The 16186-nt window shown below is 45.4% G+C and overlaps 2 protein-coding genes and 2 long non-coding RNA genes across 4 annotated transcripts; 2 read left to right on the plus strand and 2 right to left on the minus strand.

The window, feature by feature from the left end:
- Positions 1 to 4368: 4368 nt before the first annotated feature.
- LOC139838950 (uncharacterized) lies at positions 4369 to 4974 on the minus strand. The gene has a single exon (XM_071828965.1). The coding sequence runs from the start codon at positions 4972 to 4974 to the stop codon at positions 4369 to 4371; it is 606 nt and encodes a 201-aa protein (XP_071685066.1).
- A 1648-nt stretch (positions 4975 to 6622) lies between these two features.
- LOC127348374 (uncharacterized) lies at positions 6623 to 8513 on the plus strand. The gene is made up of 4 exons (XM_071828966.1): positions 6623 to 6793; positions 6899 to 7098; positions 7280 to 7290; positions 7601 to 8513. The coding sequence occupies exons 1-4, from the start codon at positions 6623 to 6625 to the stop codon at positions 8260 to 8262; spliced, it is 1044 nt and encodes a 347-aa protein (XP_071685067.1). The 3' UTR covers positions 8263 to 8513.
- Positions 8514 to 9523: 1010 nt separating this feature from the next.
- On the plus strand, positions 9524 to 11076 carry LOC139830843 (uncharacterized). Its single transcript, XR_011744333.1, has 4 exons — positions 9524 to 9784; positions 9880 to 10596; positions 10696 to 10771; positions 10843 to 11076. It is a non-coding gene; the product is annotated as an uncharacterized lncRNA (long non-coding RNA).
- A 1506-nt stretch (positions 11077 to 12582) lies between these two features.
- On the minus strand, positions 12583 to 13211 carry LOC139830844 (uncharacterized). The gene is made up of 3 exons (XR_011744334.1): positions 13117 to 13211; positions 12945 to 13043; positions 12583 to 12823 (listed from the first exon to the last, which is right to left on the minus strand). It is a non-coding gene; the product is annotated as an uncharacterized lncRNA (long non-coding RNA).
- Positions 13212 to 16186: the final 2975 nt, after the last annotated feature.

Genomic DNA, 16186 nt, shown 5'->3' on the forward strand with positions numbered 1-16186 from the left:
ACAGGGCCCGTGTGCCCCGAGTTTTTGGTATGCCGTAATCTTAGATTCCATGAGACTATGATTCCACAAAATTACAACAGACCCTTCAACAATTGAAAAATCTTTATTTCAAAATTTCCAATAAACTGCACTACCCCGAGAGGACTGTTCACATGTTGTAGAGCTATCTTTAGTGCACTGTTAGAGGAAGCAAAGCAAGGAAAAGAACCTATTCACATGTTGCTGAGCTATCCTGAGAGCACTCTTGAACAGGAACAGCGAGAGCCAGAAACAACTGAACCAAGAGCATCAACCAAAATTATCTCAGATTGCTCCCCCGAGCTAATCCATGACAAGCAAGAACAGTCCATTCCTATATCTGCTCTTTATTCAATCTTTGAAGATGTTTCTGATCCTGAAATCATTAGTATTAAGTAATTTTAGGAGACAAGCATATGACGCGAGTTAAATGGCGCGGCGCATCTATTGGCTAGGCGTAGTGAGTGTGATATTTGTAATATTTCCTTTGATGTTGTCCCGGATTATATCCGTGGAGTACTCCGTAATGATGTGTTTTAATCAATAAAGCGCCAATTTCCCAAAAAAAAAAATTTATATGCATCATTTGTGGCTGATCTAGAGAATAACTGAATTCTCAAGCACCGCACCTTTAAAAGGCAGGTCGTACTCTGCCTACACCACGCCCTTGGCTCTTCCTTGTGCCTGTCTGAGCTCTACCTCCGACACGCACAACACCACACTCCGTTGTGTTCTGCCTACACCATGACTATTTTTTTTTATTAATCAGAAAAGAGAAGATTGGATGAGGAAGGGTATTAGGAAGAACCTCCATTACCTCATTGGTTTATTCCTTCCTAACCTACATGATGTACAAACTCCAGCTACCGTGCAATATGAATGGAGTATTGTTTGATCTCTAGCTTGCATAGCGAAATTCATGCGAAAACAACTGAACATAGGGCATAACACCGACAATTAATGCTTTGTCAAACCTAAATAAGAAACCTGCTGTCTCAAGCAAACATACCTTCAAGATGCCTAGTAGCATAGACTTTAGTTCATATTTTTCATTTCCTTGTATATTAAACAACAGAGAATAGTATATAAAGCCTGATCCTGGAATAACACCGTTCAAATTTCATTGCTATGTGTCCCTGCTGGAAAGATCCTACGAACTATGGTTGCGCAATGGTTTCTTTGCTTCATGGTGTTCAGGATGAAGGTGCTGTCTCTTGGCCGTTCGCCTGTTCGGATGTATTCGCAGGAGGTGGATGGCTACGCTTCTGTTGCTGCTCCCCAGGTTTAACAGCGGAGACATCTGGAGTTTGAGCTCGGTGATGCAACTACAAGATCTACAACTCAGCTCATCTCATCCTTAAGTGCAAACGACAGGTCGTCGCCGGATGAGCCACAGGAGGGCCATCAACTGGTATGCAACACAATGGAGGCCCTTGAAGATTGTAGATGCAGATTCTTCGAGTTTGCGTCATCGGACGGTCGATGCCTGCTTGGCTCCATATACAATCTTCAGTTTCTTCTTCATGATTTTGCGCCATGTAGCTCAAAACTGTTGTATCTTGCTCTATGGTTTGTATTAGGGACTTCGAGTCCCTCTTGTACCAGATGTTATAATTAAAATGCAGGGAGTTTGTTTGCCAAAAAAGAGGAAGAGCCTCCATTACCACATTGTGTATTACTTCCTACCCTACATGATGTAAAAATGCCAGCTACCGTGCAATAAGAATGGAGATACATATTCTCTAAGCATAGAGAAATTCATGCAAAAACAACTGAATATAGGGCATAACACCGATAATTAGTGCTTTGTCAGATGAGACCTAAATAAGAAACCTATTGTTCAGATTCCTCATTTCGTTGTATAATTAGACTAGAATAGTATATAATGCGTGATCCTGGACTAACACAGTTCAAATTTCATTGTCTCTTTACAATTTGTTCATGATAAGTTCTTCTATAATAACATGTCTCAAGAACATAGGAACATGGCGTGAATTAGAAAATACGCCCGCTACCATAGTGTCCAACTGTACCAAACCTTTGGTGTCCACAACATGGTTATGAAACACAAGACGGCGGATGACAAAATGTAGACATACAATTGGCAGGCAGAAACGATAAACATAACAAACAGGGAGATACATAACTAAAAAAAAAAGACGTGCTAACTGCAGAAGTAACACAGCAACAGCAATTCCAAGACAGTAAGACTAGCACAACAGCAGCTACATTGTAATTATTAAAACAACAAGCATATACTACAGTTTATACTTGGTGTTCATCACAAAATAGCTTCAGGCAATGCCAATACAACAGATAGATGGACACATAATAGGGGCACAACAAACTTTGCTGCAAGTCAGCAGCAAACAGAGCAGAGTTGGTACCGATAGATATATAGATGTTGCACCAAATGAAACTACATAACAGATTAAGTTTTGAAGCAAATGAAACTACATAACGGATAGATTAGACAGAGATGGAATAATAACACAGATGGACCAACTGAATCGTGTTCCAGTTGGATTCTATGAGCTCCTTAGTCCTCCCATTCAGATTCATCGTATACGATTTTCTCGCTCTTTGCAAATTGTTCTCTGCCCCATGCTTGCAACTTGGTAAATCTGGCCACCGAGTCAGCATCAACCTCCTTGGCCTTGATGTAGCCGTTGTCCTTCAGTTCCTTGCGGAGCCTGGCCTGGTATAGTTCCATGTCGTCGTCAATCTGGTTGTAGAGTGCCACCCTCTCCTTGTGTTCCTGCCTTCTCTTCTCGATCCACTCGGGCGGGAATATGCCGGTGAGTTCGTCAAGGTGGTCGATGGTGGGGACTTCCCTCTTCAGCGACAGGAGGAAATTGACAAGGTCCGGGGATATCCGACGCTCGGGCGGAGGTGCATCAGTGCACTTGGCCTGCTCCAGATGAATTCCCTGCACTTGCTCCTCCTTGACTGGCTGCTCCAGAAGAATCCTCTGCACCTCCTGCTCAGCCGATTCGTCTGACACCTCCTTGCCCTGAGGAGGAAGAAACGCCAATGGGTCTTCCGATGGCTCCGCCTCATTCACCTTGCTTATGGCGGGGAGCCGCTCGCTGCCGAACCGCCCCCAGCACCACGGACCCTCCACGGCGGTTACCTTCTCCTCCACCGCCACCCGCTCGCTGCCGCACCTGCCCCAGCACCACGGGCCGTCCTCGCCGGTGGCCGCCGCCGTCATGTGCTTGGCGCAGGCCATGGTCGGAGTTGGATGGGATGGATTCTGGAATCTGGATACGCGGGGCGCTACGGTGTCGATCTCGATCTATAAAGAGGAACCCTAGGCGTCTCGGTCTCGGTCTCGGGTCTCGGTGTCGGCTCCGATAGGAAAAAGAGTCCCAAATGAATCAGGCCACAAGACACGGAATCGGGCTACTTTTATACCAAAGCCTATGGCCCCTACTGCGTACAAGCCCAATCCGAACCTAGGCTCCCTAGGCCCATGTTGATTCACATACGGCCTACTCCGACCCAGACTAAGATTTTTTTTTTTTGTTTAGGGTTTAGGGATAATACTATAGAATATTAGTTGAAACCTCTGCTGCCTTCTAATTCCTACAAAATTTTATCCCCAATTCACTAGGTAGGGGTTGAGATCGAGAAAAATACACTAAAATTGAGAAAGAAAAAGAGGATAAGCATGGATTAAACTCGTTCATACTCTAGCACCAAACGTGTGGGGATTTGAATTTTTGTGGGAATTATCCTCAGTAATCCCCACTACTGAAAATCAAGGCCTAAAGAGTACTCAGTTTTTTTTTATGCTTTTATGTTTTTTTACTTTTTTGTTCCTTTTATCTGTTTTATGTTTCTATTTTATCTATCCCTTTTTTTCCTTCTATTTCCCTTCTTCGGTTTCTGTTTCTCTTTTTATTTCAGCATTCATTTTGTATTTTTCTTTTTTTAAATAAACTAAACAAATATTTACGTGCTGGAAAAATGGTGTTATGGCTTCGCGTCTGTAGCAGCTGGTCTAGCTCCAGGTCTCTACTCTTAAGCCAATAGGTTCCCACTTACATACAACAATAGCATGCATATACAATGCAAATAGTACTGATTTCCATTATCACTTACCTTAGCATACATCATAATTATATTTAACAAATGAAACACGTTGGATTCTAGAGCTCCTTAGTCCTCGAAGTCCCAATCAGAGTATTCGATTTTCCCCCTATTTGCAAACTATTCCTTCGCCATGCTTCCAACTTTTTTTTTTTGAGAATTAGGATGCCATTTCATTACTCACGGGCACACTCGGATGCCAACAATTCTACAATCAAGTTCGGTGGTTCTTCTACCAGGTCCTATTACAATTATTCAAGCAGCCTTCCCTAGTAAAACATGCGGAATTCTGTTACCAGAGCGTCGCACGTGCTTCACCGTCGAATCGGCAAAACCTTTCAGCAAGTCCTTGACTTCTTCTACCAGTGGTCCATGAGACGATCTATCCATCTCTCCACTTGTCAGCTTAGCCACCGCCGCCAAGCAGTCCGTTTCAAGACACACCCGTTCAACTCCCGCGTCCGCAGCTGGCAGCAGCGCCCTCCTGCAGGCCAAGATTTCCGCTCTCTCCGGGTCCGTCGCGGCAGCCAAAAAACAGCTAGCTCCCCTGAGGAAACCGCCGTGGTGATTCCGCAGAACTACACCGATATTGCCACTCCCCGACACCGGCAAGAAAGCTCCATCAGCATTAGCTTTGATCACTCCTTCATCAGGCGGACACCACTGCTCCACGACCTTGGGCATGTGAGGGGTTCCCGATGGCCTGCTCACCCACCATTCTTCCACTAAACCCACTGATCTTCTAACAATTGCATGCATATCCTCAATCTGGTCCTGATCTCGCGCCTCATTCCGAGCAAGCCACAGCTGGTAAATGAACATGAGGCCGAATGCCAGTTCCTTCTCTGAGAGTTGTCCCATCCAGTCAAGAAGCCAGCCTTGCAATTCTCTCGGCCTGACAGAGTTTTCCACCGGAGAGACAAAAGCAAAACCCGTCAAAGTTCTTAGAGCTTCCCACGCACATATGGAATGAGGACACTCCCAGAAACGATGCATCAGCGACTCAACTCGGTTACACACTAAGCATCTGACTCCTTCCTTGATGTGCCGCCGTTGCATCTCCTCCCCAACAGCAAGTCCATTTTTTATCAACCTCCACATGTGGATTTTCACCTTGCCCGGGACCATACCGGCCTAGAGAGCCATCCATCCTCTATGCTCGTCCATGGATGATGAAGAGGAAGCAAAAGTAGCCGCACTCCTATCTAGCCCATGTTGATTCACATACGGCCTACTCCCTATTCCCCGCTTTGCTAGCAGGCAATCCCTATTCCCCGCTTTGTGCGAGAGAGTCGCCTAATAAGACCTTGTACGAAATTCCTGATTAGTAGGAATAAATACTATAGAGTATTAGTTGAAACCTCTGCTGAGCCTTCTAATTCCTACAAAATCTCATCCCTAATTTACTAGGTAGGGGTTGGGATCAAGAAAAATACACTAAAATTGAGAAAAAAAAATAAGCATGAATTAAACTCGTTCTCTAGCACCAAACGTGCGGGGATTTGAATTCTGGTGGGAATTATCCTCAGTAATCCCCACTACTGAAAATTAAGGCCTAAAGAGTACTCAGTTTTTATGCTTTTATGTTTTTTTTTTACTTTTTTGTTCCTTTTATCTGTTTTATGTTTCTATTTTATCTATCCCTTTTTTCCTTCTATTTCCATTCTTTGGTTTCTATTTCTCTTTTTATTTCAGCATTTATTTTGTATTTTTCTATTTTTAAATAAACTAAACAAATATTTACGTGCTGGAAAAAATGGTGTTATGGCTTCGCGTCTGTAGCAGCTGGTCTAGCTCCAGGTCTCTACTCTTAAGCCAATAGGTTCCCACTTACATACAACAATAACATGCATATACAATGCAAATAGTATTGATTTCCATTATCACTTACCTTAGCATACATCATAATTATATTTAACAAATGAAACACGTTGGATTCTAGAGCTCCTTAGTCAGGGCCGGCTTTGGCCATAGGCGACCATGGGCAACGCCCATGGGCCACCGCCTGGAGGGGGCCCCATCAGTGCACATCTCCACTACATACTCTTCCGCTCGAAATTTTTTTGGAGAAGGGCCAAAGGCCACGAGGGAAACCGATGCACCACGACGGAGGGAATCAGACGGAAAGAAAATAGCGATGGACTCGATGAGAATTGCGATGGAGCTCACAGGGACTCCGCCCACCCGTATCCGTCCGTCCAGACCGCAGCATCACACCCTACGTTATATGTACCCGGTTTGTATACAGATACTTGTTTATTCTGTATGTATCGTATTCCCACCGTATAGAAGAACACATTTATTGCACGGACCTACATAGACTGACGTCAGCGTTGAAATTCCGCACCACCCCTCATCAATATGTGTATGCCGGTTTGATTTTTTATTGTGCTTCCGTCTTCCTCTGCACTCTTCCCCTCTCCACACCCCTGCCCCCATTGCCGATCTCGTCCCAAGCTCTAGCTCCAACACGCAGCTGTCCTGGGCTGTTCGATCTCGCACCCGAACGATGGCGTCGTCGTCCTCCTCCGCTGCCCCAGCAGGCGGCGCCCACCAGGATGGCATCGCCCCCCTCCCTCTCATCCGCTGCCCTAGATGCAATCGAGGCGTCACTGTCTGGTTCATATCAGGCACTGCAAAGAACCCAGGCAGGCATTTCTACAAGTGCGAGTACCATGGGGTATGTATCTTTATAGATATAGATCCCTCTGCATCTTTTATTAGATTGCACAAACATGATTTTTTCTCCAGCATTTTTTTCCTAAGCAATGCTTCTTGGTATCAGACATGCAACTTCTGGAGGTGGGAGGACAAGTACATCGAATACATCATCGCACGTTGGGGACACATCTTCTCGCCGGCTCCTCCGCACGCCGGCTTCGACGAGCTAAAGGCCACACTAATACAGAACCAGAGCGATATCAAGAACATCAAGTGGATGCTCATGGGATGGATGGTTGTGGTCGTCGTCCTCCTAGCGGCCAAGTACTAGTGGTACCAGCATACCCGTGTGTGGATTAGCCAACCATTACCGAGTTTAGTTAGCAACCCTTTAATCTAATTCCCAATGTAATCGGGAAGTAAACTCCCCTTAGTGGATGCAAGTGTTCACCATCTAGCAAGCTGTTAGGTACTAATTAGCATGACAGTGTTCAACTTACTGTAGTCTGGACAGCTGTAACCTTTATGAAATAAATAAAATTGTTATCTACTTTTTTCTCACAACTCCATTGTATTAATACAAAGCGTTCCTTTACACTCCACCCTGTGCTCACCCCCCACACTCACTCATTGCCCCCCTTCCCAGCTTCAAGCCAATCCACATCTCGGTCCTCATCTCCCAGAGTCGGGCTGGGACACCGAGGTAAATCTGAGTTCATCTCAGCTTCCTCATCTTTGCTGACCTCTGCACCACCAGATGCATACCTTACCATTGCAGCCGTGCTCAGATCACTTTAACCCTTATATATGTATATGTGTTTTTCAGTGACGGCTGCTCTCCACACAGGAATGGACGCAACTGACGAACTCAACGACGATGCGGCTTTCTATGCGCCTGCATACCAGACAGATGGATCTGGCCCTTCACCAACTTCGCGCACCTCTGTTCAGAAGGTTTTGCCAGTTATATCCCAGTTTACTGAGTATAAGAAATTTCTTGTTGAACAGACTGGGTTTGCTGGCATACTAAAGTTGCCACAGATTACTAGGCTGAACCTTAGATTTAGCAAATGGCTCCTGCAGAAAATAGATGTAGGCAACAGATCAATAGTTTTTGGTGAAAATCCACCTAGGCAGATAAGGTTCTTCGCCGCTGATGTCCACAAGGTTTTTGGTATACCATGTGGACCACGCGATATCCATGCACCTGAATCACAATGCTCTCCCAACACTATTAAATTCATTAGAACTGCTCTTGGGATGAATGACAAGGGTAACCAGATTCTGAAGGTCTCTGAAAGTGTTATAGCTAGGCCGCTGGACGAGCACACATCCAGCAACCTAGAGAAAGACTGTTTTAAAATCGCATTTGTCATTTTTTTGATGGGACACTTGCTTGCACCATCCACCAAGCACGACAACAGATCAATAGACTTCTGGGGTGCACTAGCCAATACAGACAACATCCAAGATTTCAACTGGTGTTAGTATGTCCTGCAAGATTTGTTCGCCGCCGTCAGAACCGTCAAGGATGACATTGCGAAAAACCGCACCAGTACCCACCTATACGGCTGCCATCTGTGGGCACAGGTTTTCTACCTCGACAACCTTGAACTAGGAATTTTTAACCTCCGACATTCAGTCATGCCCCGTGTAGCTGCATTCGACGACACACAGATGAGGCGAATGATACTGCAGTGCTCAACGACAATAAACGGTGTGGAGCAATGGAGTTGTGCAACCGTAAGTTCAAGTTAAATATTCGCAAACCTAACCTTTCCCATATGTAATGGAATAACAGACTCACATAACAGGTCCGGGATGCATCACAAATATGCTATACGAGGGCCATATTTGATTCCCCTCTAGACCAGATCACTCCTACCATTTCCAGAAGCAGGCCGCCTGTGTTCCCTCACCCTACAGCAACACTAACCGGAGAGCACAGATCTCAAACTTGTTCGGCACAAACCAAGCCATCCCCGACAATTCCAAGCACGCATCTGCTAACAGCTTCGGACTACGCCAACTACATGAAAGCTACATACCCACTCCTGGTAAGAATGCATTGCATACCACTTACCACATCAAACAACTGCCTGTATCTTTAACTGTAAAATATGTGCATGTTCCTAATCCGCAGGCATCGAGTGAGCTGGGTATCATTCTGAAGCAGCACAATGCTCTCGGTGTCCAGGAAGCAAATGCCGCCAGGAACAACAGCATAAACGAGAGCACACGCTTCCTTGACAAATTGGTTGAAGTACTGTTAGCTACATGCATTTGCTGCAGCCTCCGCTCCCTGCCCTGCTTAGTGCAGCAGAGACCTCAAGATTCCCACTCAAACTCCTCAGCGAGCAATTTGTTCAGACGCAGGCTCGACCAAGCTGATTCTGATGGTACTACAACAATTTTTTTCCTAACAATTTGTCTAGCACACATTTTATCAAAGCCTCATACTTTTGTTCACAGCCGATAGCTCATCGACAAGGAGCACAAAGAGGTGCAAGCACACAGGACCTGCTGACACCGCGCCACAGAAAGATAAACAAAAAATGCAAACAGGCAAGGACACTCTGGCTTAGGCTCCAGGGATTGCTGATGCAAGGAACATTTATTTTTTCATACACGTAATCTTTGGATTAAAAACCACCGCTTAATTAGTACTGATCCATTTTCCCACACGTACAGAGCTGGCAGAGTCTGATTCATCATACCTCACACCAAATGACAAGATCGTTCGCCACAAGAGTACAAGGGATGACAAGATTAAAAACTGGGCTAGCGCTGTGAGCGACTCAATCCTGATGTATAATGACGACACAAGCACACCTCGAGATGCAGTTTTGATAGGCCAGACTGCAGAACCTCCTACCAAGGCGTGTGTTGAACACACGCATTACACGATTGATCACTGGAGTGCATTGGCCGATGTCGAGTACCAAACAATAGCACAGCAAGACAAGTTGTCCTTTCTGGTCATGTCAATCCCGACAACAGACTGTCCAAGGTATGTGTGCTTGTGTACATTTGTTGCATCCCAGATGTCAGATTGTTGCGACCATACCAAGAACTGACAATACCTTTTTCGTGCCTCCTGCTTAGGCTGTTCATGTGTCACCCACACCCCAGGTTCATCTCAATGACGATAAAATCCATCACGGACCAACTGGTTGGACACACATGTCTTGAACACGAGCTTTGCTGCCTCATTATCCGCCGTCTACGACAGGTTGACACGACAGTTTTCTATACTACCACCGAGGGAGCATGGCGCCACTGGTTCGAAGTTGATTTTTCGGCAAGTCATCTACTCACTCCATTTTTCATATCATATAACCTGTCACATCTGACCAACATCGAGCTCAGTTACACACGTGTACTCAATTTCTTTCAGACAACCATCCTAGCAGGCGACAAGGCGTGGGACATTAAATCTGTGCAGGACCAGTTTCTCGGCGCTGGGGTTCCGTATAACATTGCACTATGCCGCATGGTACGCCCATCATAACAGACATTATAATTGAATCTCTATTTTGAACAATCTTATAACATATACTTGCATATCCAGTTCCACGTCCCAGTAGTTCTAGCGAGCGGATGGTGTATTTACTCGTGGGACATGCAAAAAAAAATCATACATATATTTGACCCGGTGGCACGGACACTACCCGCCGATTATGTACAAATCCATGAAGCCATCGCGGATAAGATCCACATAGCATTGTTCACGTGCTTTCTGAAGTTTTTTGACAACTGGCACGTCGGCTGTACCAACTGGGCAAAGCAATTCCTAGTTGTTACCTCATCCATATTTAGCAAGTAAGCACGCGCTCCCTGATTTCGAGCCCCGACACAGTCGATTGAAACCAGCAACTAACTGAGCAGAGTTGGATTGTTTTTTCCGTAATCTAATGACAGATCGGAGAGTGGGATCTGCATCCTTCATTTTGCCAGGCATTTCAACGGTTCTTCGCTTGAGCAGCAGCTGACAAATGTGAGCTAACAACCCCAACCCCTTCATACAGTTTGCTTAAAACTATCAAATAACCTACATCCATATATCAGGATTCGATCATCCGCGAGAAGGGATTATTCCTCCACCAGCTGATGAAGCTTGATGGCAACCTTATAGAGGTCCCAACTGGAATCAAGTCCATCATATCGTCTCCATAGCGACCACACGGCACCAGCATTCATAAGTGTAGTAGTCAGATATGAGTTGTTGACCTGCCCCCAGTGGATGTTATAAGTTACTATCAGAAAATAACACACTGAAGTTGTGATTGTTCTTTTTTAGATGTGCACTAATTTGTTTCCACCGAAGAGGTACTGCGAACCGTCGAAACAAGCACAATTTTTGTTCAGAAGGGTGAATCTTACTCCAGTTTACTTGCCAATAGATAATGTGGATATCGTTTAGCAATTATGTGCATGTCAACCCGAACCCACACAAATTTTCTTGCTGCAGCAAATGTCTTCGTTTCGAACTTGAAAAAATTCATCCCCAAATTGTATTTACTAAAACCGAAGCCACCTTGGGAGCTACGGTGTAAGCAAAATCGTCTGGCCGACTGAACACATACAAAACAGTCGAAGAAGTTATGCAAAAAATCAGACAGGGTTTAACAGCAGATCACCTAGGAAATTTGGGGCTTTTGGTCAGAAAATCAACAATTCTCATTTGGGGTGCACCTTAACCTGTTAAAAAATGACAAGACCTGTCTCATTTTGTATTCTCAACAAGTAAAAATAGACGCCATATTTAGATTTTTGGTGAATGTCAAATGACTAAAGTATTTCCATTCACTGCGGCAATCGTTCGACGTGCGAAACTTTACAAATTAACCCGCAAATTACACAACTAACGGTGCCGCCAATTCAGAAGTTATGTTGTATATCACAATATATTTGATATATACATTCCAATGCACTCAGCCAACTTAGATGGGTCCTAACACAGAACTTGTACCTGCACAAAAAATTCTTATTGTACTTTCCGCTTTTCCAAATGAGCATAACATGAAAATCTAACCGACCACCGTACACAAAGTATCGAGTTAGATATGAACCACACGGACCGTTGCTTCGAGCCCTCCCACCGTGCAGGTGCATCTTTTCGCAAACCTTGCATTACAACATGCCACATAGACCAAACTGCATTTGCAAAGTACCCTTCATAGCTACTTGAAAAAACAAACATTTAGACCGTCTCGGAAAACAACCAGCAGACACCACCAACACATAATATAAGTCGATAGATATTGTCACAACCAAATGATAGGTCATATTACAGATGTACTGGTAGAACAGAGAGTGCGATTATTTATGGAATTCAAATATAGCAAACCAGCTGCTGGTTCAAGTAACATGACTACTGGAGTTCAGTTTCTTCAAGCTGCAAACGGCTCTGCACCCGGGCTCATAGTCGCCATATCCTCGACCTCTGGATTTTTCACATTCTCAGGAGGGTGCCCAACATTGCCAGGCATGTTCAACACCATGTTAGCCAACCGCAGCTTCATGCCATACAGGTCAGCCTACAACCCAAGGACACACATGTTAGCAAACCGGTCTAGAAACACATACACACTATACAATTAGAAAATATGTAAACTTACATTCCGCAGTGGCCTTCGAACGCACACACCATCGAAGTACATAATGTAGTGTATCACATACAACACTGCGTCGGCACTGCAAAATGAACATGTCAATCCGGTGCTTCATATAACAATTTTTGTTTGTAGGTTCTAATTGAGGTGACATGTGCTAGAACAGGGATATGGTACCTTGTGATGGGCTCGTTTAGATATTCATGGCAAACAAACTTCCACTTCGATTGATCCACTTCCCAACCATCGAAGCAAGATTCTATGCAATCAGCCATGCCCTGAAGCAACTTGTCACATATATCAAAGTGGGTGGATTCAAGAAGCTCCCTCCCACCTGTGCACCTCTTCGGATCAAACACATGCAGGGTCTCACACTCGAAGTCAAACCCGTACAGAACCATGAACCCGCTGCTTGTCATCCTGGGTACCCAAACCTGCATGTCGTAGTGAAGGTTACTACAAGTATCCTTTTTGTATCCCCGCAAAAAAAAAGTATCCTTTTTGTATCAGGTGCATATTTTTTTCTCCACTTCAAATAACCAGAAATGTACTCACCATTTGGCACGTCTCGACGTTATATCTTATAGCTGCCCCAACAAACATGTCCCTCATCCTTCTGTCTTCAAGACAATCACAGCCACCTATCACTTCCTCCTGTTAACAGTAAGTTAGACATCGACACGCCACTTGCTATGTATAACTTACTGACAATGAAGTCTGAACTTACTGCCCATTCGAGAGGCATCGGATGCCTCCACCTCGTCAGGTCTCCCTCACTATGCCATGTATTCTCCCCATCTGCCAACATTCTAGTCACAGCAATGTAACCTATGGAACTCCGTCAGCATGTCAAATCCAGACATCTTAAGAAGTGTTGGTGTCAGGTGTATAACCCAGAGCCTGGAAAGTAGATTTTTTTGTTAATCAATAACCTCCGACACATGGATGGAAGATACTATTGTCGATTATAAACAACAATGAAGTGGCTTACTTCTTCATATCAGCCTGCTTCGCAAATATCATGTTGCGGTACCCCAACTCAGCAACCTTATCTGTCGGTGCTCTGAAACCAACCTCAAGCGAGAAAGGGCACTTTGTCCTTTCACAAACATTCACCTTCTTTCTCCCGCAAATGACATAATTAATCTCGGCCCTTGCCCTCTTGCCTGTCAACAAAACAATAAATTAGATAGACGACCCCTTAGAATAGCCAAACAACACGCATAGAACTGCCACAACCACAAGAACACCCGTACTTACACTTCGTTGCTGTGTACACTATCAACTCTTTAGTGTCTGGATCGTACATTGCATCGCTAGTTGATCTTTTCTTAGGTGGCAACATATTATCAGGTGTGCCTGCAATTCCACCTGATGCGTCAAACAAGTGCATATAATACAGCAAGTGCATTTCTGTGTATACTTTACTCCAGCAACCAAGTTATTATACTGGCAGAATGCAGTTTACTCCTTCGAAATGAAATCACCGATATAGAAACATACCGCCCATTGGCGACGGCCCACCGTACACAGCTGGCGCCTTGCCCAACTGGCTGGAAACTCTGTCAAATAGCTCTGAACCTGCACTCCTAATCGGGACTGCCCGCAGTGGTGTTGCATTCAGTGTCGGTCCAGACACCACATGGCATTCACTCACCTGAACCCCAGAACTTGTGCTACCACTACCATGAGTGACATGCACACCACAACACGAGCCAGCAACTGTATGCACCCCCTGGTGTGCCGCAAACACACCACAGCTAGCACCGACCTGGCCCCTCCCATGCACACCGCGAGCCACGGGAGTCCCTGTGAGTTTAATCAACATATTAATTGACGGAAAAATAAACCTAGATAGAAACCACAAATGATTTGTATACAACATAGCAAACCCACCTTGCATGACTGCTCCTGGCATATCACATATAGGTAGACCGCTACAGACACATGCAGATACCACTCCTGCAGTTGTACCTGCGCGAAAATGGATTATTTTCACCAGTCAACATCTGTCTGTGCTTATGCCAATCTTTACCTAGGTAGGCGACCATGTATTTATTACTCACCGTCAACAGAACTGTTTATCTTCGCCAACTTATCTAGGAGACCAGGTACATACTGGCCGACGCCTCTTTCAACCAGGTGCTCAAGCATCTTCTTGAGATGGAATAACGTTAACCACTCCTCCTTCTTTTCGTGGGCATCTACCTTGTCGATCACATGGGGATCATTCATCTGGATGTCATCCGATAAAGCATCATAGAACTTTGATGTCCGCTCCTTGCTCCTTACTTCTTCCGATGCCATTGCATCCCTGAGCCAATCCTCTGCCTGTAGCAACACACATGATCAACCATTACATTGAGCCAATGAAACATACTTTTTTATGCAGAGTCAATGACACCGAACTACTTACCGATCTAACTAGCTTCGGCACGTCTTCGATGCTAACCTGCAGAACCTGTACATTCCGATGCTCACTGGTTGGTGCTGCCACTGCCGGGATTGTCCCGCTTGCTACACTACCACAGTCCCCGACCCCATGGATGCCAATGCCCATACGTCCCACCGACGGAGCCACACTCCCCAGCCCTATTCTTGTGCCCCGTGACTGGATGAGCGGGGCGACACTGAAGTTCCGCTGTGGAAAAATGGACATGGACACGAAAGACGGAGGTGTCAGGGGAAATTTACCATGAACATGCCATACACTTTCTCGGTAGCAAGGTTAAGTGTGTCTTGCCTTATCAGCGTTGATATACTCGCCGCGCCATACTGCATCACTCTTGGAAGGAGCCCTGGGTTAACTGCATAAGCTCCACCAGCAACATGGTCGAAGTAGAGCACCTGGAATCGACACAAGTGCACTCGGATTAGAAAAATGATCACACAAAAACTATTCAACTGCACACATGGAAAAAAACATCATAAAGAACAAATGTAATGTGGTTTGGGTTATACCTCTAAAGCATAAAGGCATCCATACACACTGTGACCCCTACTCCGGTTAGCCAACTCCTTCTGAACTTGGAAAGAACCATCGATGATGCCACGAGCAACATAATTACCCCAGTTTATGTTTCCAAGGTCTGGAATCATGGCCGCAAGGAGATATGCATCACGAGGCACCTGCCACCTCTTACCAACTGGCCTGAAGAAAATAGAAACAGCTAGCATCGCATACGCTAGCTTGAATCTGTTCACATGATACTCATCTGGTTCAGCTGGGTGTTCTTCTTTCACAATACTGACCAGAGCAACCGTGTCAATCTCAGTGTTGCCCAGACTCAGCCCTAGCATCAACCTTGCATCATACACCTCCTCTGCCTCTGGAGGACCGTCTACGTGCTCTAGTTCTACAGATCCACCCTCCTTCAGGCCAAGGATGGAGCTCATGTTCGATCCATTTACAGGAACAGATCTACCATGACCCAGCACTAGCTTACCATTGTTGGAGTCGACACATTGCAGCAAGAAAAACGAGTGGTCTCGGTTAAAATGCGTGAACATGTCAACCTTAGCAACCCCTGCCAGCCCAATGTCAAATACCCACCCAAGCTCTCTAGCACTCATCTCCTCAGCTGCAAAGGCCATGTCCTTCGCCGAGAAGGCGCTGTTCAAGGTGCTGCGGCCGCACTTCGGCATCCTGCCGATGTCGGCCGGCAAGGTGAACACATCCCCATCGACTACACCGCTAGCCGAACCAGACGATCGCCCGCTGAGACCACCACTAACTGGCCAGGCCCCTTGCATCTACAACAGAACCGGGTTCATGTGTAAGAACACAGACAGGGGAT

Source organism: Lolium perenne, chromosome 4, assembly GCF_019359855.2.
Source record: "Lolium perenne isolate Kyuss_39 chromosome 4, Kyuss_2.0, whole genome shotgun sequence".
Taxonomy (NCBI): domain Eukaryota; kingdom Viridiplantae; phylum Streptophyta; class Magnoliopsida; order Poales; family Poaceae; genus Lolium; species Lolium perenne.

Coding starts and splice junctions, on each gene's coding strand:
- LOC139838950 (XM_071828965.1), bottom strand. CDS start 4,974: ATGGGACAACTCTCAGAGAAGGAACTGGCATTCGGCCTCATGTTCATT.
- LOC127348374 (XM_071828966.1), top strand. CDS start 6,623: ATGGCGTCGTCGTCCTCCTCCGCTGCCCCAGCAGGCGGCGCCCACCAG. Junction 6,794..6,898: donor ACAAGTGCGAGTACCATGGG/GTATGTATCTTT, acceptor TCTTGGTATCAG/ACATGCAACTTCTGGAGGTG.